Source organism: Triturus cristatus, chromosome 1_1, assembly GCF_964204655.1.
Source record: "Triturus cristatus chromosome 1_1, aTriCri1.1, whole genome shotgun sequence".
In the NCBI taxonomy this organism is placed as follows: domain Eukaryota; kingdom Metazoa; phylum Chordata; class Amphibia; order Caudata; family Salamandridae; genus Triturus; species Triturus cristatus.
The window spans coordinates 27,090,557-27,115,777 of record NC_140579.1 but is presented as its reverse complement, the minus strand read 5'-3'; the positions used below and the strand labels follow the sequence as shown (position 1 = coordinate 27,115,777).

The 25,221-nt window shown below is 47.2% G+C and overlaps 1 protein-coding gene across 2 annotated transcripts in view; it reads left to right on the top strand.

Annotated features, from left to right (window-relative positions):
- The window catches only part of LOC146869214 (uncharacterized), a 231,573-nt gene extending 207,430 nt beyond the window's left edge, over window positions 1–24,143 (top strand). For both annotated transcript variants that reach the window (XM_085643563.1, XM_085643637.1), the window contains exon 10: window positions 21,813–24,143. In XM_085643563.1, the coding sequence (XP_085499689.1) occupies window positions 21,813–21,877 (65 nt within the window). In that variant the 3' untranslated portion in view covers window positions 21,878–24,143. The remainder of the gene's footprint in view (window positions 1–21,812) is intronic.
- The last annotated feature ends 1,078 nt before the right edge of the window (window positions 24,144–25,221 follow it).

Below are 25,221 nucleotides of genomic sequence, written 5' to 3'. Positions count from 1 at the left end.
AGAGTTCTGTTATTAAACCGTTCGCTGCTAGGCCCCCCCCCCCCCCACCGTGCTAAGCCTTTTTTGGGCTATTTGGGGTAGTTCGTGCTTAGGCCCCTGTAACTTTTTGACCACATAAGGTATCCACACCAAATTTGCGTCCTTTTCTTCCAACATCATGGGGATTCTAAAGGTACCCAAGGTTTGGGGATTCCCCTGGAGGGGACCCAGAAATTAGCCAAAATACAGTTAAATTTAGTTTTTGGGGGAAAAATGGGGTAAAAAGGGCTACAAATGAAAGTGTCTGGGTTTTTCCCTGCAGATGGTATCAAAACAGGGTTTGTGGGGCTGAAATCACCATTTTCCCAGCTTTTAGGGAATGACAGACTTTTGTCAGAAAACACAGTTTTGGCATTTTTCTGGGACATAGCCTATTTTTGCAATTTTTTGTGCTTTCAACCTCCTTCCAGTTAATGGGAGAAATGGGTATGAAAGCAATAATGGATCCTGGAAAGCTATACATTTTAGAAAAGTAAACAAAATTCTGAATTTAGCAAGGGGTCATTTGTGTAGATCCATCAAGGTTTCTTTATAGAAACTAACAGTTAAATATAGGAAAAATTGAAAATTAGTTGAAAAAAAACAGCCTTTTGTGTCAACGTTTTCAATTATAACTTCTTCTAATTATGACAGCTCTTTGAAAGCAATATACCGTTACATCCGCTGGACATTACTGGTTGTGGGGATATATAGGACTTGTAGGTTCACCAAGAACCCGACGAACCCAGAGTCAAAAACTGAGCAGCAATGTGCAATTGCTTTTTATTATGTACCGGGTATATATCAATTATTCTGGAAAAATGTATACATGGAAAAATCGGTATGAAAGACACCTATGTATTTCTGAAATGGGAACAAATTATAGAGTTTAGAAACAGTAGATATTTGCACATTTTCGAAATTCGGAATACTCATATTAGCATGAGAATTATCGGTCATTTTTCAAAATGACTTCTTTTTAACACAATGTCTTTCATTTGGAAGGCAGAAATGCATCGAAAGTCAAAAGGTAATAACAGTTGCTTTAGAAATCTGAATTACCCTAAGTCTCCTGATAAAAATGGTACCTCACTTGTGTGGGTCGGCCTAGTGCCCGCGACAGGAAACGGTGCAAAACGCAACATGGAGACACCTCAATTTCGCAGTGAAAAATGACCCTTTTTTGGCAAAGTGTCTAGCTGTAGTTTTTTAACCATAGCTCTGCCGGCACCTAGGGAAACCTAGCAAACCTATACAGTTTTTAAAACTACACCCCCAGGGGAATCCAGTATGGGGTGACTTGACTGCCTCCCACCAGGTTCTGTTACCCAGAATCCCTTGCAAAGCAAAGAAAGTGTAAAAAAAAAAAAAACATTTTCCCCATTTTTCTGTGGTGGAAAGTTCTGGAATCTGCGTGGATCCACAAATTTCCACCCACCCCGCGTTCCCCAAAGTCTTCCGGGAAAAATGGTACCTCACTTGTGTGGGTCGGCCTTGTGCCCAGGACAGGAAACGGCGCAAAACGCAACGTGGACGCACCTCAGTTTCGCAGTGAAAAATTACCCTTTTTGGGCAAAGTGCCTAGCTGTAGTTTTTGAACCATAGCTCTGCCGGCACCTAGGGAAACCTAGCAAACATATACAGTTTTGAAAACTAGACACCCAGGGGAATCCAGGATGGGGTGAATTGACTGCCTCCCACCAGGTTCTGTTACCCAGAATCCCTTGCAAACCTAATAAATTGGAAAAAAACCAAAACTTTTCCCACATTTCTGTGGTGGAAAGTTCTGAAATCTGCGTGGATCCACAAATTTCCACCCACCCGCGTTCCCCAAAGGCTTCTGAGGAAAATGGTACCTCACTTGTGTGGGTCGGCCTAGTGCCCGCGACAGGAAACGTCACAAAACACCTCGATTTCACAGTGAAAAATGACCCTTTTTTGTTAAAGTGCCTAGCTGGAGTTTTTGAACCCTAGCTCTGCCGGCAACTAGGGAAACCTACCAAACACACACATTTCTGAAAACTAGACACCCAGGGGATTCCAGGGAGGTATGTCTTGGGTGGATCCTCCAAGGTTTCCTTACCCAGAATCCCCTGCAAACCTCACTTTTAGCTGAAAAAAACACATTTTTCACACATTTTTGTGTGGGAAAGTTGTGGCATCACCAGGCTGACACAAATTTCCTACCACCCAGCATTCCCCCGGGTCTCCCGATAAAAACAGTGCTTCACTCGTGTGGGAGGCCCAAGTACTCGCGACAGGCAAGGGCACAAACCGTAGTGAGACAACATCAAAATTGCCCATCACAAAATGACCTGGTTTTGCAAGGGGGGTACCCTGGGTTTTTGGCCCGGTGCTCGGCGGCCACCTAGGGAAACCTACCAAACCCACACTGTTCTGAAAACTAGACACCCGGGGGATTCCAGGGAGGTATGGCTTGCATGGATCCCCCAACGTTTCCTTACCCAGAATCCCCTGCAAACCTCGATTTTAGCTGAAAGAAAATCACGTTTTCACACATTTCTGTGTGGGAAAGTTGTGGCATCACTGGGCTGTCACAAATTTCCTACCACACAGCGTTCCCCCGGGTCTACCAATATAAACGGTGCCTCACTCGTGTGGGAAGCGTTACAACAAACAAATGATGGACGGAATGCTGACAATGCAGACATTCTCCCCCAGTTAAGAGATCTGGGTTAAATCCATCGTTCTTTTGCCCACTACGCCACCCCAGTTTAGACATGGCCATATGCAAATCAGTCTTGACCCTGTGCCTCATGGGAACAGTCCAGCCCCAACTTCCAAGTCATGTCTTCCCTGGACCGGAATCAAGGATCCTAGGACCGGTTTCTGGCTATCAGCCGTCATCAGCCAGGATAGCTTGACTCCAGTGGCGTAGTGAGCACGGGTCCCACGTCTGGGAATACCCATCCCACTTAGGGCGAAAAGCGTTACAACAAACAAATGATGGACGGAATGCTGACAATGCAGACATTCTCCCCCAGTCAAGAGATCTGGGTTAAATCCATCGTTCTTTTGCCCACTACGCCACCCCAGTTTAGACATGGCCGTATGCAAATCAGTCTTGACCCTGTGCCTCATGGGAACAGTCCAGCCCGAACTGCCAAGCCATGCCTTCCCTGGACCGGAATCAAGCATCCTAGGACCGGTTTCTGGCTATCAGCCGTCATCAGCCAGGATAGCTTGACTCCAGTGGCGCAGTGAGCACGGGTCCCACGTCTGGGAATACCCATCCCACTTAGGGCGAAAAGCGTTACAACAAACAAATGATGGACGGAATGCTGACAATGCAGACATTCTCCCCCAGTCAAGAGATCTGGGTTAAATCCATCGTTCTTTTGCCCACTACGCCACCCCAGTTTTGACATGGCCATATGCAAATCAGTCTCAACCCTGTGCCTCATGGGAACAGTCCAGCCCGAACTGCCAAGCCATGTCTTCCCTGGACCGGAATCAAGCATCCTAGGACCGGTTTCTGGCTATCAGCCAGGATAGCTTGACTCCAGTGGCATAGTGAGCACGGGTCCCACGTCTGGGAATACCCATCTCACTTAGGGCGAAAAGCGTTACAACAAACAAATGATGGACGGAATGCTGACAATGCAGACATTCTCCCCCAGTCAAGAGATCTGGGTTAAATCCATCTTTCTTTTGCCCACTACGCCACCCCAGTTTAGACATGGCCATATGCAAATCAGTCTTGACCCTGTGCCTCATGGGAACAGTCCAGCCCGAACTGCCAAGCCATGTCTTCCCTGGACCGGAATCAAGCATCCTAGGACCGGTTTCTGGCTATCAGCCGTCATCAGCCAGGAAAGCTTGACTCCAGTGGCATAGTGAGCACGGGTCCCACGTCTGGGAAAACCCATCCCACTTAGGGCGAAAAGCGTCTTGACCCTGTGGGGAACAGTCCAGCCCAAACTGCCAAGCCATGTCTTCCCAGGCTTGGCAGTTCGGTCTGGACTGTTCCCATGAGGCACAGGGTCAAGACTGATTTGCATATGGCTGGGTTCAAACTGGAATGGCATGGTGAGCAAAAAAACGATGGATTTAGGCCCAGATCTCTGTACTGGGGTGAATGTATGACATTGTTCTGCATTCTGTCCATCAATTGTTGTTTTTGCATTTGTCACCCCGAGTGGGACGGGTATGCTCAGACGTGAGTCCCGTGCTCTCCATGCCACTGGAATCAAGCTATCCTGGCTGGAGAGGGGTGAAACTCCGAAACCGGTCCTAGGATGCTTGTTTCCAGTCCAGGGTAGACCAGGCTTGGCAGTTCGGTCTGGACTGTTCCCATGAGGCACAGGGTCAAGACTGATTTGCATATGGCTGGGTTCAAACTGGAATGGCATGTTGAGCAAAAAAACGATGGATTTAGGCCCAGATCTCTGTACTGGGATGAATGTATGACATTGTTCTGCATTCTGTCCATCAATTGTTGTTTTTGCATTTGTCACCCCGAGTGGGACGGGTATGCTCAGACGTGAGTCCCGTGCTCTCCATGCTACTGGAATCAAGCTATCCTGGCTTAAGAGGGGTGAAACCCCGAAACCGGTCCTAGGATGCTTGTTTCCAGTCCAGGGAGGACCAGGCTTGGCAGTTCGGTCTGGACTGTTCCCATGAGGCACAGGGTCAAGACCGATTTGCATATGGCTGGGTTCAAACTGGAATGGCATGGTGAGCAAAAAAACTATGGATTTAGGCCCATATCTCTGTACTGGGGTGAATATATGACATTGTTCTGCATTCTGTCCATCAATTGTTGTTTTTGCATTTGTCACCCCGAGTGGGACGGGTATGCTCAGACGTGAGTCCCGTGCTCTCCATGCCACTGGAATCAAGCTATCCTGCTGAAGAGGGGTGAAACCCCGAAACCGGTCCTAGGATGCTTGTTTCCAGTCCAGAGAGGACCAGGCTTGGCAGTTCGGTCTGGACTGTTCCCATGAGGCACAGGGTCAAGACTGATTTGCATATGGCTGGGTTCAAACTGGAATGGCATGGTGAGCAAAAAAACGATGGATTTAGGCCCAGATCTCTGTACTGGGGTGAATGTATGACATTGTTCTGCATTCTGTCCATCAATTGTTGTTTTTGCATTTGTCACCCCGAGTGGGACGGGAATGCTCAGACGTGAGTCCCGTGCTCTCCATGCTACTGGAATCAAGCTATCCTGGCTGAAGAGGGGTGAAACCCCGAAACCGGTCCCAGGATGCTTGTTTCCAGTCCAGGGAGGACCAGGCTTGGCAGTTCGGTCTGGACTGTTCCCATGAGGCACAGGGTCAAGACTGATTTGCATATGGCTGGGTTCAAACTGGAATGGCATGGTGAGCAAAAAAACGATGGATTTAGGCCCAGATCTCTATACTGGGGTGAATGTATGACATTGTTCTGCATTCTGTCCATCAATTGTTGTTTTTGCATTTGTCACCCCGAGTGGGACGGGTATGCTCAGACGTGAGTCCCGTGCTCTCCATGCCACTGGAATCAAGCTATCCTGGCTGAAGAGGGGTGAAACCCCGAAACCGGTCCCAGGATGCTTGTTTCCAGTCCAGGGAGGACCAGGCTTGGAAGTTCGGTCTGGACTGTTCCCATGAGGCACAGGGTCAAGACTGATTTGCATACGGCTGGGTTCAAACTGGAATGGCATGGTGAGCAAAAAAACGATGGATTTAGGCCCAGATCTCTGTACTGGGGTGAATGTATGACATTGTTCTGCATTCTGTCCATCAATTGTTGTTTTTGCATTTGTCACCCCGAGTGGGACGGGTATGCTCAGTTGTGAGTCCCGTGCTCTCCATGCCACTGGAATCAAGCTATCCTGGCTGAAGAGGGGTGAAACCCCGAAACCGGTCCTAGGATGCTTGTTTCCAGTCCAGGGAGGACCAGGCTTGGCAGTTCGGTCTGGACTGTTACCATGAGGCACAGGGTCAAGACTGATTTGCATATGGCTGGGTTCAAACTGGAATGGCATGGTGAGAAAAAAAACGATGGATTTAGGCCCAGATCTCTGTACTGGGGTGAATGTATGACATTGTTCTGCATTCTGTCCATCAATTGTTGTTTTTGCATTTGTCACCCCGAGTGGGACGGGTATGCTCAGACGTGAGTCCCGTGCTCTCCATGCCACTGGAATCAAGCTATCCTGGCTGAAGAGGGGTGAAACCCCGAAACCGGTCCTAGGATGCGTGTTTCCAGTCCAGGGAGGACCAGGCTTGGCAGTTCGGTCTGGACTGTTCCCATGAGGCACAGGGTCAAGACTGATTTGCATATGGCTGGGTTCAAACTGGAATGGCATGGTGAGCAAAAAAACGATGGATTTAGGCCCAGATCTCTGTACTGGGGTGAATGTATGACATTGTTCTGCATTCTGTCCATCAATTGTTGTTTTTGCATTTGTCACCCCGAGTGGGACGGGTATGCTCAGACGTGAGTCCCGTGCTCTCCATGCCACTGGAATCAAGCTATCCTGGCTGAAGAGGGGTGAAACCCCGAAACCGGTCCCAGGATGCTTGTTTCCAGTCCAGGGAGGACCAGGCTTGGCAGTTCGGTCTGGACTGTTCCCATGAGGCACAGGGTCAAGACTGATTTGCATATGGCTGGGTTCAAACTGGAATGGCATGGTGAGCAAAAAAACGATGGATTTAGGCCCAGATCTCTGTACTGGGGTGAATGTATGACATTGTTCTGCATTCTGTCCATCAATTGTTGTTTTTGCATTTGTCACCCCGAGTGGGACGGGTATGCTCAGACGTGAGTCCCGTGCTCTCCATGCTACTGGAATCAAGCTATCCTGGCTGAAGAGGGGTGAAACCCCGAAACCGGTCCTAGGATGCTTGTTTCCAGTCCAGGGAGGACCAGGCTTGGCAGTTCGGTCTGGACTGTTCCCATGAGGCACAGGGTCAAGACTGATTTGCATATGGCTGGGTTCAAACTGGAATGGCATGGTGAGCAAAAAAACGATGGATTTAGGCACAGATCTCTGGACTGGGGTGAATGTATGACATTGTTCTGCATTCTGTCCATCAATTGTTGTTTTTGCATTTGTCACCCTGAGTGGGACGGGTATGCTCAGACGTGAGTCCCGTGCTCTCCATGCCACTGGAATCAAGCTATCCTGGCTGAAGAGGGGTGAAACCCCGAAACCGGTCCTAGGATGCTTGTTTCCAGTCCAGGGAGGACCAGGCTTGGCAGTTCGGTCTGGACTGTTCCCATGAGGCACAGGGTCAAGACTGATTTGCATATGGCTGGGTACAAACTGGAATGGCATGGTGAGCAAAAAAACGATGGATTTAGGCCCAGATCTCTGTACTGGGGTGAATGTATGACATTGTTCTGCATTCTGTCCATCAATTGTTGTTTTTGCATTTGTCACCCCGAGTGGGACGGGTATGCTCAGACGTGAGTCCCGTGCTCTCCATGCCACTGGAATCAAGCTATCCTGGCTGAAGAGGGGTGAAACCCCGAAACCGGTCCTAGGATGCTTGTTTCCAGTCGAGGGAGGACCAGGCTTGGCAGTTCGGTCTGGACTGTTCCCATGAGGCACAGGGTCAAGACTGATTTGCATATGGCTGGGTTCAAACTAAAATGGCATGGTGAACAAAAAAACGATGGATTTAGGCCCAGATCTCTGTACTGGGGTGAATGTATGACATTGTTCTGCATTCTGTCCATCAATTGTTGTTTTTGCATTTGTCACTCGTGTGGGAGGCACAAGTACCCGCGACAGGCAAGGGCCCAATGCGTATTGAGGCGACATCAAAATTGCCTATCACAAAACAACCTGGTTTTGCAAGGGGGGTCACCTGGGTTTTTGGCCTGGTGCTCGGCGGCCACCTAGGGAAACCTACCAAACCCACACATTTATGAAAACTAGACACCCAGGGGATTCCAGGGAGGTATGGCTTGCATGGATCCTCCAACGTTTCCTTACCCAGAATCCCCTGCAAACCTCAATTTTAGCTGAAAAAATCACTTTTTTCGCACATTTTTTATGTGGGAAAGTTGTGGTCACGTCAGAAAGGCTGTAATGGGGGCGGGGGCATTGGCGTGCCCGTTTCGGGCAGCCACCACCCTAAATAAAATTCCGTCCCCCCGAAGATTAGGGGCCAATGTCCCATTTGCACCCCGGGGGAGGGGGGGGGCAGAAAGGCTGTAATGGTGGCAGGTGGGTGGGGACATTGGCCCCCACCCTAAAAAAAACTTCAAAAACAAATCCCTGGTGTTTAGTGGGCTTTCTGCCCCCCTGAAGGGGCAGATTAGGGGCCAATGCCCCATCTGCAGAAAGACTGTAGTGGGGCCCCACCCTAAAAAAAACTGTAGTGATTGCGGGAGGGGATGGGGGCATGAGCATGCCCGTTTTGGGCAGCCCCCACCTTTATTTTTATTTCTAAAAAAAATCCCTGGTGTCTAGTGGGCTACTGCCCCCATCTGCCCCCCAGGGGGGCAAAAACACTGAATTATGCTAAAATGAATTGGGGGGAGCAAAGGCCCTTGCCCAAGGGGCCGCTCCCCACTCCCTGGTGTCTAATGGGTGGATCCCTGCTTGGGGATCGCCCTCCTGTGGTGATCCCCAAGCAGGGATCCACTGGAGAGGGGTATCATTGGAAAGGGGAGATTCTCCCCTTTCCAACGATACCTCTCCCATCTTTCTACGTGCTCAGGGTCTGAGATAACCCCCTGAGCACGTAGAAAGGGAAACTGAAATGAGCCTCTAGGCTCATTTCAGTTTCGGTTTCACTGAAATGACGTCAGCGCGACATGCGCGCCGATCGTCATTTCAGGGAAACCATGGGGGGTGGGGGGGCGGGGCCTCGGGAGCTGGTGAAGCTCTTCCCCCAGCTCCCGAGGGTCTTTTGGCAAAAAGGGAATCCCTCTGGTGGCCGGATTTCCAGTGCGATGTTCCATGACGAGCTGAACTCGTCATGAGCACATGAACACTGTGTGCCATGACGAGTCCAGCTCGTCATGAGCATGCAAGGGGTTAAAGGTACCTAGGACTTCCCCCACTCAAAGGGAACTTGGGCCGCCTGCAGTGGCTCTCTGAGTTGTCAGCGGCAACTACAGGGTAAAATGCATTGGGGATCACCTGCTCTTCAGATACCAGCCGACAACTGACAGCTGTCACACTGGCTCCGGTGTCTCTCAGAGCCTCCACCCTTTGACCATTGATGGTCACCCACTGCCTGTATTTCTTAGTGTTATCAGGCAGCTGGGTCCTGGGGACCACCTCACAGTCTCCTAAAGAGACTAGGGACATCTCTGCGGGATCCCACCCACATTGGACACCCATCTCCTCTCCCAGGGCTACACTAGCCATCTGCCGGGGCGGTGCACCAGTGGGTGCTGTTTTACCTTTGTTGGGGCACTGAGGCTCCCAGTAGAAGTGGCCCACCTGACCACAACTAAAACATCTCTTGGGACCCCTCTGAACAGGATTATCTGTCAGGGCCCCTGGCTTCTTTTAAGGGGGAGGCTGGGAACCCTTTCCTTGGTTCCCTTAGTGTTACTTTGGGGACCTTTCTGGAACTCCCTCTGTTTACCCTTGTCCTCCCCACTCTTCTGCTGGGGACCCTGCCCACCGTTGGAGAAGTCTCCCACATGACCCTTGTGGACCTGGGTACAAACCCAGCGGTCTGCCTCCTCAGCAAGCTTCCGAGAGATAGTCAGCCTACTATCAATCAGGTGCTGGCATAGCTCTGGAAAACAATTACTGGACAAGTGCTCCCATGCAATCAAATCATAGAGCGCTTCAAAGTCATTCACTTTGCTACCCTTCACCCAACCATCCAATGCTCTGCAAAAAAAAGACACATATTCCACCCAAGTACTTGACTCCTGTTTCTTACAATTTCTAAACCTTTGTCTATACGGCTCTGGGGTCAACCCATACCTGGTCCTTAAGGCTTCCTTCATGTGGACATAGGAATAGTGATCAGAGGGCAAGTGTAGCAAGGTGTCCCGCCCATCACTGAGGAACCGCCCCCACAAACCTGCTCCCCAATCCTTCTCAGGGACCCTGTGGGAGGTCATGTCTACCTCATAGGCCTTAAAACATTGCCCAATATCTTCATGCTTGTGGAACTCCTTAATTACACCTTTGGGGATGAATACTCTTGTTTCTACAGGCATGGATGGTGTGCTGCCACCAGAGGGAGTAATTTCTAAACTCTTGGCTTTCAACTCCAACTCCCACAACATCCTTTCATGCTCTAAATGCATTCTCTTCTCTTCCAAGGCTAACTTCTTATTCTCTAATTCTATCTGAGCACCCAGCTTGAACTTTGCTAGCTCCAACTTATGCATTCCATCTCTCTCCCTGTCCTCCAGCTCTTCTGGGGACAGGCCCTTCGAAGAAACATTGCTGCCTGCCCTGGAAGGTACTTTCTCCCCGGTCAGACCCAAGGGCCCATCCAGCTGCCCATCTGTATTCTCTGCCTAATCCCTAGGCTCTTCAGGATGCTCAGTATATTTCTAGATTCCAATCAGGCCCTCAGCGCCTTTTGGAACTCTTCCTTCTTAGTGATGCCTTTCACAGGGATTTTAAATCTTTTACAGAAGGTTTTGAGCTGTGGCACAGTGTAGGTATCAACCCTCTCTTCTTCAAATTGTAGATCCATAGATGCGTTGGATGCTGCTTTGGTCATGGTAACAAGAATTGGCAGTTCTTAGCAAAAATAGAAGTCCCAAGGAAAAAACAATCTACCACAATGTATGTGGTCACGTTGTGGTCTGCACTCACTGGTAGTGTACACCAATCACTGTATGTGAGTCACAAATGCAAGTCCAAACCCACTGCTGCCACCAATGTTAGAAATGGGGGTCTCTAGTTGGCAATGGCTTGCACCTTTGTCCAAATAGGGACCCTTGCTTCTATTCAGAAAAAGGGGGATACACTCCTAAAATAACCCCTGCCCACCCTCTTGGTAGCAGACAGGCTTATCTTAGAGGCAGTGAGTAAAGCATTTGTGAACACATACAGTAATACAGTGAAGACACTACAAATGGACACCACACCAGTTTAGAACAAGCATTTGCAATGCAATAGGTCTCGCATTTACAAGATTTTGACCTATTGACATAGTAAATGACAATGCCTTTTATTTATGTTTTGTTTTTACAAACCATACATAAAAGGCATTGTCATTTACAATGCCAATAACTTAAACTCGCGTAAATGCGAGACCTATAGGATTGCAAAGGCTTGTTAAGTCTCGGAAGCAAGAAAATACATCTTTCAGCCTTTAACTTGCAGGATACAAGGACACGTTAGCAGCAGGCACAGACTGCAACCCAATGAGCTATCGTACTCCGATGTATCAAATTAGACCACTTCCTCAAGCTGTCCTATGTGTAGAATTAAGTCAGTGATTGCTGTTCTGCCTGTGCTTAGGTAAACGCAAGTCTGCTTTTGAGCTACAGCGAGAACCAGAATGTGAATTTTAAAGAAAATAGAAAAGACACGGGTGAGGAATGCAGGATATGAGCTAACTCTGAACCATGCAGCAGTACGCAGCGCAGCCTCTCTCAAGGTTTAACAATCATCGTTAAATGTGATCTGCATTAGCAACACTGACGGTATGACATCATTGTCAGATAGAGCTTCAGCAGTGCTTAATTTGTTATAAAAATAAGTGTCAGGGCCCTTGTCAGGAGGCCACTACAGCTTTGACCACCCTTTGCTCCTGCCAGCGCAGCCAATAATAGTACCAACACAAATACTAGCTGTCACACTCCTGAACGTGTGACAAGTCAGACTTTTGATAAACATAAAACAAGAATAATAACTGCTGCCTAAGCTATTCGTATAGCTTTGGTGGCAGGTATTAATAATTGTATTGTATATTGAATCCTTAAACAACTGCTGTTGTGCTCATCAATAAATTAGACAAACAGTCCCACCATGTTCCAGGCTGTCATAAGTGCCGGTGTTGACAATAAAGTGCCAGTGCCAGCACTGGAAATCACTGGCTCAAATTAGGCTCCCTGCTGCAATAGATGTATACACAGGTGATCAAAGTTTGTGTCCATGTCCTTTCCCAGAGGTGTTTTACCAGGTATGTACCTAAAACATTACAAGAGGTAACTTCCAAAGCCAATTTCCAAGAACTAGGGTGATGGGAATGGCTTGTAAGCCGAATGCAAGCTTTGATGGAGAAAGATGCTTTACTAGTTAACCTGCAGACAGAATTCCAACAAGCATTTGCAATGCAATAGGTCTTGCATTTGCAAGAGTTGGACCTATTGGCGTTGTGAATGACAATGTCTTTTACCAATGCAGTTTAGCACTGAAGCACTTATAAAAACAGCCATTTTTGGTGCAAGATAGCAGGGCTAAGCACCAATGGAAGTTGTGAGTGGGAGCTTCAGAAACTCCAATACCTGCATTTTGAAAGTGGTATGAGGGGGGCAGAGCGCCGAAAATTTCGGGACCTATGCACTGTGCCTAGGAGAATGAATGTGGGTGCGTGCCCTGCTGACCTCATTGACATCACTCATGAGCAGGCACCATAAACAGAGACCCATGAGGATGGGCATACATCAAGAAGGGATGGTGATAATCCCAGGCACCTGGGCAATGTGTGCTATAAGTATATAGGTGCTACTAACAGTAACACTTTTTTGTTATTACAGAACATTTTAACATTTTCAAAGCAAACACTTCCGCATTTGATTAGAGGAGACATTAATGTGCTACCCGAAGGTGCTCTGTTATTTCTGCCAGTATAAAGGGAATCATATTTGCGATGGAGTGGTGCTACCAGCAGGGAGTGTTTTCTATGGCCATGAAATCTGCAGATCAAACAAAATAGTTTTTTTTTTTTAAATATAGTGCCGAATGTCTTCAGTTGCACATCGCACTGCCTTCTGCCTGAGTATAGGACTGCCGTCTAAACTTGGCTTTGATGGGCAGTCTGTACCTCCTGTATTTTGTTGAACGGATAGGCTGGATAGTAAGCGCTATAATTACTGTGCGCTTGCTTTTGACTGAGAGGAAATGACACCTCATCCCCCTGCAGCGGAGTTAGAAGAAGCACTGTACAAATCATTTCCAACCATTTCCTGGTGCCCGCTAGATGGCAGTACGCCACAGTTTATGAGGCGTGCGTTCTGCCCTCCCATTCAGCAAAGCTGATCTGGTAGAGGCATTCTGAAAGGCGATCGCGCTTTGCATCCCTATGAGAGAGTGTGTATGTACACGTGGGATTTTACGGCTGCAAACATGCTTTGGCAGGGGAACCCTAACTAAATGTGAAGCTCACAGTCCAATTGCTCACAAAACTCAAAACAGTTCTTTTTTTAACGTGAGGCATGCATGCATACATTCAATCATCATGGCATCCTTTCTTGTGTTTTGCCATGAAACGAAGCATGGCGCTTCAGACGCTATCATGGAGACAGGCACTCCTGTAGGAAAGGGAATGCTGCTTCTACTCCGCCCGCTACGGACGCCCCGTTAGTGGAAGTGCATCTTTTTATCAAACGTGAAGCACTCGGCTTTAGATGGAAAAACAACACATATTTTATTGCTGAAAAACCATAATTTAGAAACAAAGAACCGTGTTCGTATCAATCAGCGCAAAAATCCAATTCTACTCAGTGCTAATAAACCATCAGTTAGTTGGCGAAAACAGAGCGTCTGCGTTATGCAAGCAGGCGATGCCACCCAGGCACGATAGATGTCAGTACGCTTCTTTATGCATGAATTCATTACCAAAACCAAACAAACAACAAGGAGCGAGGGGCAAGAACCAGGTGCCATGGAAAAACAAAAACAAAGTAGTGCTTACATTAGAAGATGGCGCCCTGCAGCGCAAGTTAACAGTAGTAGAGCGATGCTGCTTCCGCCAGAAACTGAAGAAAACGGAAATGACGCGACGGACCACCAGCCAACAAAGAGCGCGTTAAGAAGAGGGATGACAGATTTCACCAATGGTAAGTGACTAAGCAAAGAGAAATGCAATGGGTGGAGTTAAACTAGCAATGCTTATTACTTAATGCCTCGTAGAGGCAGCGCATGCGCTGCCCTCTGCGAGACCTAAAAATAAGTAATCTTTACTAGACTTAGCACAAGATCAAACGACAAAAATCCACAATACACTATCCAGAATATGACTTTAGGATGGTAGAAATACTTAGTTCAATGTAGATGGTAAATGCAACACTTTACTCTCAAAGTACCATGGATGCCTCACGCAAAACAAACAAAAGGGTCGCAGGTAAAGTGATGCGTCGGGTCCTTGCTTCGGGGGAGGTGATGCATCCGTTCCTTACTGCAGCAAAGGGAAGGTGATGCGTCGGTTCCTACCGGAGTGGAGGTGATGCGTCGGTTTCTTACTGCGTTCCGGGTTACGATGCGACAAGATGGCGCCTCGATGCGACGGGACAATCCGGTGCGATGCGAAAAAATGGCATCTTTGATGCGATGCGACAACTTGGATGCGATGCGTGCACGCCCGACGGCCGTGTGGTGAAATCAATGAACTTTGGAGCCGCGACAGGCCCTGCGATATGCTTCTCCGGTGATGCGACGGCAGCCTCGGCGGCGGCACGCTTCTCCGCTGATGCAACACGCTTCCTCTGCGATGTGATGGCTAACAGCTGCGGCGGCAATACGCTTTTACAGATATGCGATGGCACGCTTCTTCCTCGTTATGTCGCGCTTTCAGCTCCCAGCGACACGCAGTCTCCAGAGGGCTCAAAACAACAGCAGGCACCTCACTGCAAGTAGGATTCCCAGCAAGGGAAATCAGGGAGAGCTGGTGGTGAAGTCTTTGTGTCCCTGAGACTTCAGACCAGGAGGGAAGCTCAGCTTCAAGCCCTTGGAGATCTTCCTCAAGATAGTAAAAGTACACACAAAAGTTCCTTTTCTCCTTTCCTTGGCAATAAGTAACCACTGCAGGCCAACTCCAAACAGCAAACAGCACAGGGGCAGTCTCCTCCTTCAGCTTCCTTGGTTTCTCTCCTTGGCAAAGGGTTCGTCTTGATTCCCAGAAGTGACTAAAGTTCTGGGGTCTGGTCTCCAATATTTATACTGCAAAATCCTTTGTTCTCTGAAGGCAGAGAGTGTCTGTGCCCAGCCAAAACCAGTACTGTCCTCCCTGGTGCAGCTTCCTGGCAGGAGGTGGAGACAGCATTGTTGAAAGCAGACCTGGCCCAGGTAGCTGAAAGGAAGTCTCCTCCCCATACTGTCTATTCTATGAAGGCTCAGGCAAGTGAAAGGAAATCTCTTCCTTCTACTCTCTATTCAATGCAGGTCCTATTCAGCCCAGCCGTGACCCTTCAGACTGCTGGAGCTAACGCCCTCTCCAGCCTCCTATCACTCACAGACCAGACATGGAATACACAAACCTAGCAGAGGCATACTGGATGGTTAGGCAAGAAAATACCTACTTTCTAAAAGTGGTATTTTCAAACACAGAATGTAAAAAAGATGTATTTTAATATACTGAGTTCAAGCATACTAAATTTGTGTTTGTACCTTGTTCTCTGGGTCAGTTAGGATTATAAGATGTTATAATCAAACTGCCCATTCTGGCCTATGGGTACAGGTAGCCTTGCAATAGTGAAAAACGAAATTGGCTGTAGTTCACTATCAGGACATGCCGCTCACTTCAGGGCATGTCCTACCTTTTACATACAACGCACCCTGCCCTTGGGCCCACCTTAGGGGTGACTGACATGTAAAAAAGGGAAGGTTTTGGGACTGGCAAGTGGGTGCACTTGCAAGTCGACATGGCAGTCCCAGACTGCACACAGGGTCTGCAATGGCAGGCCTGAGCTACATTTTACAAGCAGCTTCTGTGGGTGGCACAACCAGTGCTGCAAGGACGTGAATATAGGCCCAACCCCCTATTTATATAAAAATTAGCAAGCCGACTAGCAGCATTTGATTTACAGGCCCTGGGCACACATGGAAAAACAACAGTTGATGGACAGAATGCAGAACAATGTCATACATTCACCCCAGTACAGAGATCTGGGCCTAAATCCATTTTTTTTGCTCACCATGCCATTCCAGTTTGAACCCAGGCATATGCAAATCAGTCTTGACCCTGTGCCTCATGGGAACAGTCCAGCCCGAACTGCCAAGCCAGGTCCTCCCTGGACTGGAACCAAGCATCCTAGGACCGGTTTCGGGGTTTCACCCCTCTTCAGTCAGGATAGCTTGATTCCAGTGGCATGGAGAGCACAGAACTCACGTCTGAGCATGCCTGTCCCACTTGGGGTGACAAATGCAAAAACAACAGTTGATGGACAGAATGCAGAACAATGTCATACATTCACCCCAGTACAGAGATCTGGGCCTAAATCCATCGTTTTTTGCTCACCATGCCATTCCAGTTTGAACCCAGCCATATGCAAATCAGTCTTGACCCTGTGCCTCATGGGAACAGTCCAGCCCGAACTGCCAAGCCTGGTCCTCCCTGGACTGGAACCAAGCATCCTAGGACCGGTTTCGGGGTTTCACCCCTCTTCAGCCAGGATAGCTTGATTACAGGGTCAAGACTGATTTTCATATGGCCAGGTCTAAACTGGGGAGGCATGGTGAGCAAAAGAATGATGGATTTAACCTAGATCTCTTGACTGGGGGTAAATGTTTTGATTTGTCCTGCATTCCGTCCATCAATTGTGTGTCTTTTGCTTCCTCGCCCTAAGTGTGCCGGGTATGCCCAGACGTGGGTCCCGGGCTCACTGTGCCACTGGAATCAAGCTATCCTGGCTAAAGAGGGGTGAAACCCCGAAACTGGTCCTAGGATGCTTGTTTCCGGTCCAGGGTGGACCTGGCTTGGCAGTTCGGGCTGGACTGTTCCCATGAGGCACAGGGCAAGACTGATTTGAATATGGCCAGGTCTAAACTGGGGTGGCATGGTAAGCAAAAGAATGATGGATTTAACCAAGATCTCTTGACTGGGGGTGAATGTTTTGATTTGTTTTGCATTCCGTCCATCAATTGTGTGTCTTTTGCTTCTGGGCACACATGGTGCACTGTACTAGTGTCTGACAAGTAAATCAAATAGCCAATCATGGAGTCACTAATCCCTTACAACAATTACAATAGGGAGCACTTGCACGTTGGCACTGAATAGCAGTGGCAAAGTGCCCACAGCATCTAGACCAGCAAAAACATAGCAAAAACACAGGACGCAACAGAAAAAAATGGAAGGGAGACACACACCAATGGTGCCAGGTCTAACATTTGTGCTATCAAGAGATCTTTATATGTTGGACTAGGATTGAATTACATGGCAAATTCAAACTTTCTAATTTCTTTTTTAATTTTTGTGAGGAAATTAAAGAGCTTTATGAAAACCCATGTGGGTTTCTGCACTCCACGAGAACTTTATTCAAAAGCTAACATGCTAAAAAGAACTGAGAATCTTCATGCAACGGTATTGACAAGAACTCTTAGCTCAAGTCGATGACTGTGTACCATACTGCTTCTGATGAAATCTGTACCAATATTACTGCTGGATTCAGTACCATTGGACTACAAGGAACCACTATCTTGTGTTTCTTTCGGATATCTTGAAAAGTTCTCCATTTGCCAGTCAGCGTTTTAATTCCCATCACCCGAGAATTGCAAGAACTACCAAGCTCTTCTCAAAGAATGCCCTGTTCAATCATTTCCTCAATTAATGGTTTCATTACCTCTCCAGCCTCTTTAGTTGGTCTGTATTGTCTAGTGCTGGAACATATTGCATCTGATTTCATCTTAATATTGGTTGTCCAGTTGCTATTTTGATTGTTATTTCCGGTAAAATCTCATTCCTCTTCCCTGACATTATGTCTTAAATCCAGAGATAGGTCTTCCTTTGTCAAAACTGGGCACACCTCTACTCTTGTGTCTTCTGAACCTAACTTAAAAAAAAAAGAATCTTCATTGTGCATTTCTACTGCAACACCATCTGGTGTGCAATAAATAACACAATTCATTTTGCAAAGAAGATCCCTTCAAACACGTTCACTGGACTTGAATCAGACAAAATAAACTGTTTATTTTCCATTTGTCCTAATTTGACTGGAACATTTGCTGAAACCTTATTAACCTGTTTATTAGTAATTCCTACAAGTTGGACTTCTCTTCCAGAAAGGGGGAGATTTGGGAGCCAAAGAATGAACTGAAGAATGGGTAGCCCCAGTATCAATCAGTAATGAAATGGAATGGACATTGAGTTCTCGGTCAACATGTGGGCCACTTTGGTCCACCTACAGGACTGCTCCAAGTAAGCAATCCTCCTACCCCACAGGCACCATCATTGTGAACTGTTTCCGGCTGTTTGATCAGTAAGAATTGTAGCATTTTTGCTGATAACCCGTATAAATGACTCGGGGTGAGTGTCTGAAAAGTTTCAGCACTCCGTCCATCATCTCCTTGTGTTTGCCTTGTTCGCCCTTAGTTGGCAGGATATGCCCAGACGTGGGTCCCTTGCTCACTTTACCACTGGATTTAAGCTAGCCTGGCTGATGAAGAGTGTTACCCAGAAACCGGTCCCAGGATGCTTGATTCCGGTTCAGGGAAGATCTGGCTTGGCAGTTCGGGCTGGACTGTTGCCATGAGGCACAGGGTCAAGACTGATTTGCATATAGCTCGGTCTGAACTGAGGTGGCAAAGTGAGCTAAAGAATGATGATGGATTCAACCCAGATCTGTGACTGGGGGTGAGCGTCTGAAAATTATCAGCAGTCTGTCCATCATCTCCTTGTATTTGCTTTGTTCGCCCTTAGTTGGCAGGGTATGCCCAGACGTGGGTCCCTTACTTACTTTGCCACTGGATTCAAGCTAGCCTGGCTGATGAAGAGTGTTACCCAGAAACCGGTCCCAGGATGCTTGTTTCCGGTTCAGGGAAGACCTGGCTTGGCAGTTCGGGCTGGACTGTTCTCATGAGGCACAGGGTCAAGACTGATTTGCATATAGCTGGGTCTGAACTGAGCTGACAAAGTGAGCTTAAGAATGATGATGGATTCAACCCAGATCTGTGACTGGGGGTGAGTGTCTGAAAATTTTCAGCATTCCGTCCATCATGTCCTTGTGTTTGCTTAGCCCGTATAATTTGGCATTTTATTTTTAAAGTTTTGTTGCTTTACTGGGGCTGTTGGAGTTGACAATTTTTTTCTGATTCTGCATGTTCTGCATATTCAACATTACATTATTTCTGTGCACAAATTGATTTTGTCCCAATGTTTCTTAAACCCTGTCTGGATTCTGTCTGTAATTCCTCTTCCAATGCTCAATTTGCCTGCAATAATAACCGGCTGTACGTTTCAACATTTCCAATCGTGTCACTTGCTGTACTGCCTTGTACCAATTGATTCATCCCATTCCACAAAAAAATCATATTTGAGCCCATTTGATTCTATTTCAACTTGTTTCGTTTGGGCAATCATCAGCTTTTCTTGCAATTTCTTTTATTTCTTTTCAAGGTTATCACTACTATTCTTTGCCAATTTCAAAATCTCATCAATGCCCTTTGTCACTCTGTTACATTTGTTTGCTAATTTCTGACCGCAGCCCATTCATAAAAGCAGGTACAAAACCTCCAACAGCATCTCGCTCTGGATTTTTGACTCTGCCATGTTTTTCAAATACTAGCATCAGTTTCTCATAATAAAAATGCACTGACTTTAGGCTCTTGTGTTGTTCTCAGAAACTTTTCCCAATTTATATCCCTCTCCGGAATTCAATTTTCAAACGTACAATCACTGCCTTGTATTACTTCAGCTACGTCTGCAGATTGTTCATTATTTGGACCAAATCTAGCTGGTTCTTGTGCTAGCCATCCAGTAGCCACCTTGCACTCCAACCACAAATGTCCAGGAATAACAATCTCTAATAACTTGCTGTACACTCTCATTCTAGAACAGCAGCTCTAGATCACCAGCCCACACCTGTCTGAGACGGATGAAGAGAGTCTGGAGCTGAAGGATTAAAACACTGAATTAGGTATCATCAGCATATATTGCTGCAGTGCTTAGACATCCAACAGTAAAGCACAGCAATGAAGCAAGTCTTTACAACAATTAAGCGAGTGCTAATGATCATTCCAGAGCATGACTATGTGATATGTTGCTATGTAATCTTATGTGTATTTTTAGACTTCACATTCACCCACGAGGTCTGGCGCTGAATGTGTGTGCCTAGCCCTACGTATGGTAGGTTGGTTATTAGAAAAGCCAGGTCTTCAGCTTCTTGCAAAATTCAAGAAGAGAAGAGGAGGCTCTGATGTGAAGGAGAGGCCGATCCACGCTTTAGGAACGATGTTTGAGAGTGCTTGTCCCCCGGATCTGGTTCTGTGTGTACGTGGGATGTTGGCGAGTAGGACTCCTGTGATACTGAGATGTCTGAATTGCTAGTGGAAGGAGATACGACTTCGGGTGGGTGGGGCCTGAGTTGTGAATTGTCTTCAATGCGTGTGTAAGGAGTTTGAATTGCACACAATTGTGTATTGGAAGCCAGCATAGTTCCCTGCGGTGTGGTTCAATATGAGCTCTGTGTGGGAGGTTGAGGATGAGTCTGGCTGCTGAGTTCTGGATGGTCTAAGGTCTTCTAGTGAGTTGCTTGCCGATACCGGTGTAGAGGGTGTTCCTATAGTCCAACTTGCTGGTGATTAAGGCTAGAGTTACAGTTATTCATGTGTTGCTTGGTAACCGTTTGAAGATCTTCGTCAGCATCTTCAGGGCGTGGAAGCAGGATGCAGTAATGGCATTGACTTGTGCAGTCAAGTCCAGTTTGCTCTTGGTGGTCCAGGTATGCTGGTCCTGCGCTGTGGAGGGCTTACAAGATGCCATTGTACCCTGAATGAGGCAGTGCAGGCAGGCTGCACTGCACAGATGATAGGGTGTGAAGCCAGGCTGACGTCTGAAGTGGGTTGAGGGGTACTGCTAAATGGCTGCAGAGTAACAGAGATGTGTTGTACGAGAAGTGGTATTATACAGCAAGGTTCTAGTGCCTAGTGGATGAGAGGTTGCTGTTTCCTGTCTGTATACATAAAATGTGGGAGAGGATACCAAAAATTGGTATGTCTGGTCCACTGACTGCCTGATTAGAAGTGTAAATCGATATGGGGACTCTCTAAATAACCTCTGTTTACATTTTGTGTTTGAAACTATGGCATGTTTGTATGGTGCTCCAGTATCCAGAGGTTACTTCAGAGGATAGATACGGTGCCCTTAAGGTCACAGAATATAACTGTCGCACGGCAGGGGAGGGAATGCTGCTGCCACTTTCATCCGCCCAGAGTTTTGGTGAAGTTCACCAGTCTGTGCAACCAGACTGCAGAAGTGTGCAGAGTATGGGGCAGCCCAGGTGGGATGTGGGTGACAGGAAGTGTGGGAATGTTGCAGGATCATGAGGGTCTGTGTATCCGGGTTTCAAGTCAGCCGATGGCCACTCATTTTACTGCAGCATGCCAGCAGTGGGGGTTTTCACCATGTGCCCATTAGTATCCCAAATCTCAGAAGTCTTCACCATCTTGTTTCCTTAAGATATTGCTAGCAAGCACCCCATTATCTTTGCAAGTCAGCCAGCTTCACTGTGGCCCAACCCTCTGCAGGACCGGAAGGCAAAGAGCCTTTCATCCTGTGCAAATGGCTTCACATGTGCTCCTGTTGAAGTGGCAAACGCCCTACCTGGGCAGTGACGACTGATCAAGTACAGCTTGACCACGTACTCGGGTGGCTTGATGTCTACACTAATTTTGTGTGTGTCTCGTGCATCCTTTTTCTACCTCACTGAATGTAAATAACAATAATCCTTTCATTGATTTCTCGTTTCAGCCATGACCCAAACTAACCTCACGACTCAGAAAGTCCGCCGGGTTCAACGAACAACAGCCCCTTAGAAGAGCAACAAAGCCAAAGGAACCCGGCCATGCTATCAAGCCAAGAGTTCACTGGATGAAATACATTCAACGCACCTCCATTGCTGCTGCATGTTTACACGCTATGCGGCTTGTGGCTCAGCCTGCACTCCTCCTGTACCGCACTGCCAAAGGTTCACCCTGACTCACATCCATCAGACTCGGCTTGTGGCTCAGCCTGCACTCCTCCTGTACCGCACTGCCAAGGGTTTACCCTGACTCACATTCATCAGACTCGGCTTGTGGCTCAGCCTGCCCTCCTGTACCGCACTGCCACGGGTTTACCCTGACTCACATTCATCAGACTCGGCTTGTGGCTCCGCCTGCACTCCTCCTGTACCGCACTGCCGAGGGTTTACCCTGACTCACATTCATCAGACTCGGCTTGTGGCTCAGCCTGCACTCCTCCTGTACCGCACTGCCACGGGTTTACCCTGACTCACATTCATCAGACTCAGCTTGTGGCTCCGCCTGCACTCCTCCTGTACCGCACTGCCGAGGGTTTACCCTGACTCACATTCATCAGACTCGGCTTGTGGCTCAGCCTGCACTCCTCCTGTGCCGCACTGCCAGGGGTTTACCCTGACTCACATTCATCAGACTCGGCTTGTGGCTCAGCCTGCACGCCTCCTGTACCGCACTGCCGAGGGTTTACCCTGACTCACATTCATCAGACTCGGCTTGTGGCTCAGCCTGCACTCCTCCTGTACCGCACTGCCAAGGGTTCACCCTGACTCACATTTATCAGACTCGGCTTGCCATCTGCCATTGGTTTGGAGTCTAAAGCAGATTCTAAGGAAAGGCGAGTTGGGATCACCTCTTATATATTCTATAGCCTAATGCAAGAAAAATTCCATTCTCACCAGGCCAACTCTGCAATAACACAGAGGCCATGCCATCTTTCCACTGCCAATCCATACCACTCTACCAAACCTATCCTTGAACGTGCGTGCCGCATACTGATGACCATAGCTTTACAAGGCATGCTGTATGCTACTAACAACAGCATTTCAGCAGTGCCAAATCGACACCTCTGCTGCCAGCTGACCACTGCATGACTTTTAATGTACATTTATACTGCCATGGGTGGCAACCTCCAAGGCATTGCTTCCTCCCAGGCATGCTCATGTAGGGTTTAAATGTTACATTCTAACTGTTTATGAAATTATGTTCATCCTTGAATTAGGACATAATAAAGTAAACAGTAGCACGATTGTCTACAACAAAAATGTAACGTGAATATCCCGCTTAGTCGATAACTCTGGTTCTTCTTTAAGTCACAATATGAAGTATTGTAAAACCTCACTGACAGTGCTCGGCACCTTAAACCGACGGCCTTCCGTAGCAGCATGAAGGCCCAGCCAGTATACTCCCTTTTCCACTTGTGTATTGTATTTACTCAGACTCCAGAGCAGACAATCAGTGTGCTTGAATGCGGTGATGTGAATGATTTCCTAATCTTTGATTTTTGATGAAATTCTTGTGTTTGTTGCATTTTCTGTGAACTAGTGGACCCGCATGCAGTCTGCTGTGGACCCTCTTACAGTCTGCTGCGGACCCTCATACAGTCTGCTGCGGACCCTCATACAGTCTACTGCGGACCCTCCCACAGTATTCTGCAGACCCTCATGCAGTCTGCTGCGGACCCTCATGCAGTATGCCGCAGATCCCCAAAGAGGGCTTTCCCACACTTTTGTAAAATTCCCTTTGCCCCCTAGGCATAGAAGGCTAGACATTGTTTGCCTGCAGTTCCTGAGGCACTTTAGCAATGAGATCTACTCAGTGCAAGAGGAGTGACCAACTGAGTGCATACCTCCTGCAGCTGCAGAGTGCACCGGTGCTTCCCTTCAGAGTCTAAACTGCCAGTGTCTTCTTAAATGAAAGGGCTTTCCTCTGGATTTGAGCTGACTGCCAAACAATTACTCCTTAATTTACCAGAAGAAAGATAATGCAATTCTATGTTTCTGTTGCGAATAAATGTGCTAATCTGTACCTATGGAAATGGAAACTTCATGGAAAGTTTGAGTTGTTATATGAGCAGCACAAATGCTGTAATTGTTTCTATGTCTGCATCATGGAAAGACATGGAGAGAAGTTGTCAGACTGCCTCAGGTCCCACATGTGTCTTCCAGTAGAGTACAAACGTTGTGTTAACACACTTGCACTATAATGATTTTTGCTTAATGCCTACTGTTTACAGGGAGATTATTAAAAGCTTGGGCATACATGCCCTCAATTATACTAATAATATATGTTTGCCTGTTTTTATTCTGCGAGTACCAGTGTTTTCTAAATATGTTATTTACAGCAGTGACATGCCCGTAAATTATGGAAAAGCATAAACTCTAATACCACCATGTCTCTGAATGAAATCAGTAATGTGAAATGGCAATGTTCTGTCCACCTTTCCTCCGACTGACGCGATGTCTTTAGACATGAGCAAGACAGTAGAACATAGATTGCACAGCAAAAGTTAAAGGTTTGAGTGAGCTGCATGCACCACTATGCACCGTCTGGCTCCCACTTCCCAGTCTTTTTCTTGTGTTTGAGTCATTTGTACGTGGCCCAAATTCATGCTTATAGGGATTCCTTGGCAGATTACCCAGCTTTTTACTACTCTTCCCTTTGCTAGTTCTCCTGAGGATCAGATTCGGGTGATTCTGTTTAAAGGTCCTTCTCCAAAGTGAATGGACACATTTTGTGTTTACAGTGCCTTTGCCCAAGTGCTTCTACAGTGATTGAATGGTTTGTGAGACTCCTACCGGGTGCTTTAAAATTAGCTTCATTGGTAGTCTTCAATTTTTCAGAGTTGACACTTGAATATTCATGAATACCTGTGTTCTCAGAGTACTGGTCCTTTAATCTGTCTGACACCCTGGATTGTGCAGCCAGTACTGTGTAAAAGATCCTGGATGTTGTTTGCCTAATACCGGAGCCCCCATCTTTCTTGTAATTTGAAGTCAACAGATTCAGAACTATAATGCTCTATTACCTAAATAAATAATTTCTCATACATGTCCTAGATGTACTGTTGGACTTGGCATCTTTTGGCGTGTTACCCCTGAGTTATTTGCTTTCTGGCCCTGTTTGTGCTGGCTTAGTGTTTCTGCACACTTTTCTCACTGCTAATCAGTGGGAAAGTACAAGTGCTCCTGTTGTAAAATGTGTTATGGATTGGTGTTCGCATGATTGGCCTATTTAATTTATGTGTCCGTCCCTAGTAAAGTGCAGTGCATGTTCCAGGGCCTGTGAATCAAATGCCATTGGTGGGCTGCAGCACAGGATTGTGCCACCCACATGAACTGTAAAAGGTAACACAGAGTTTG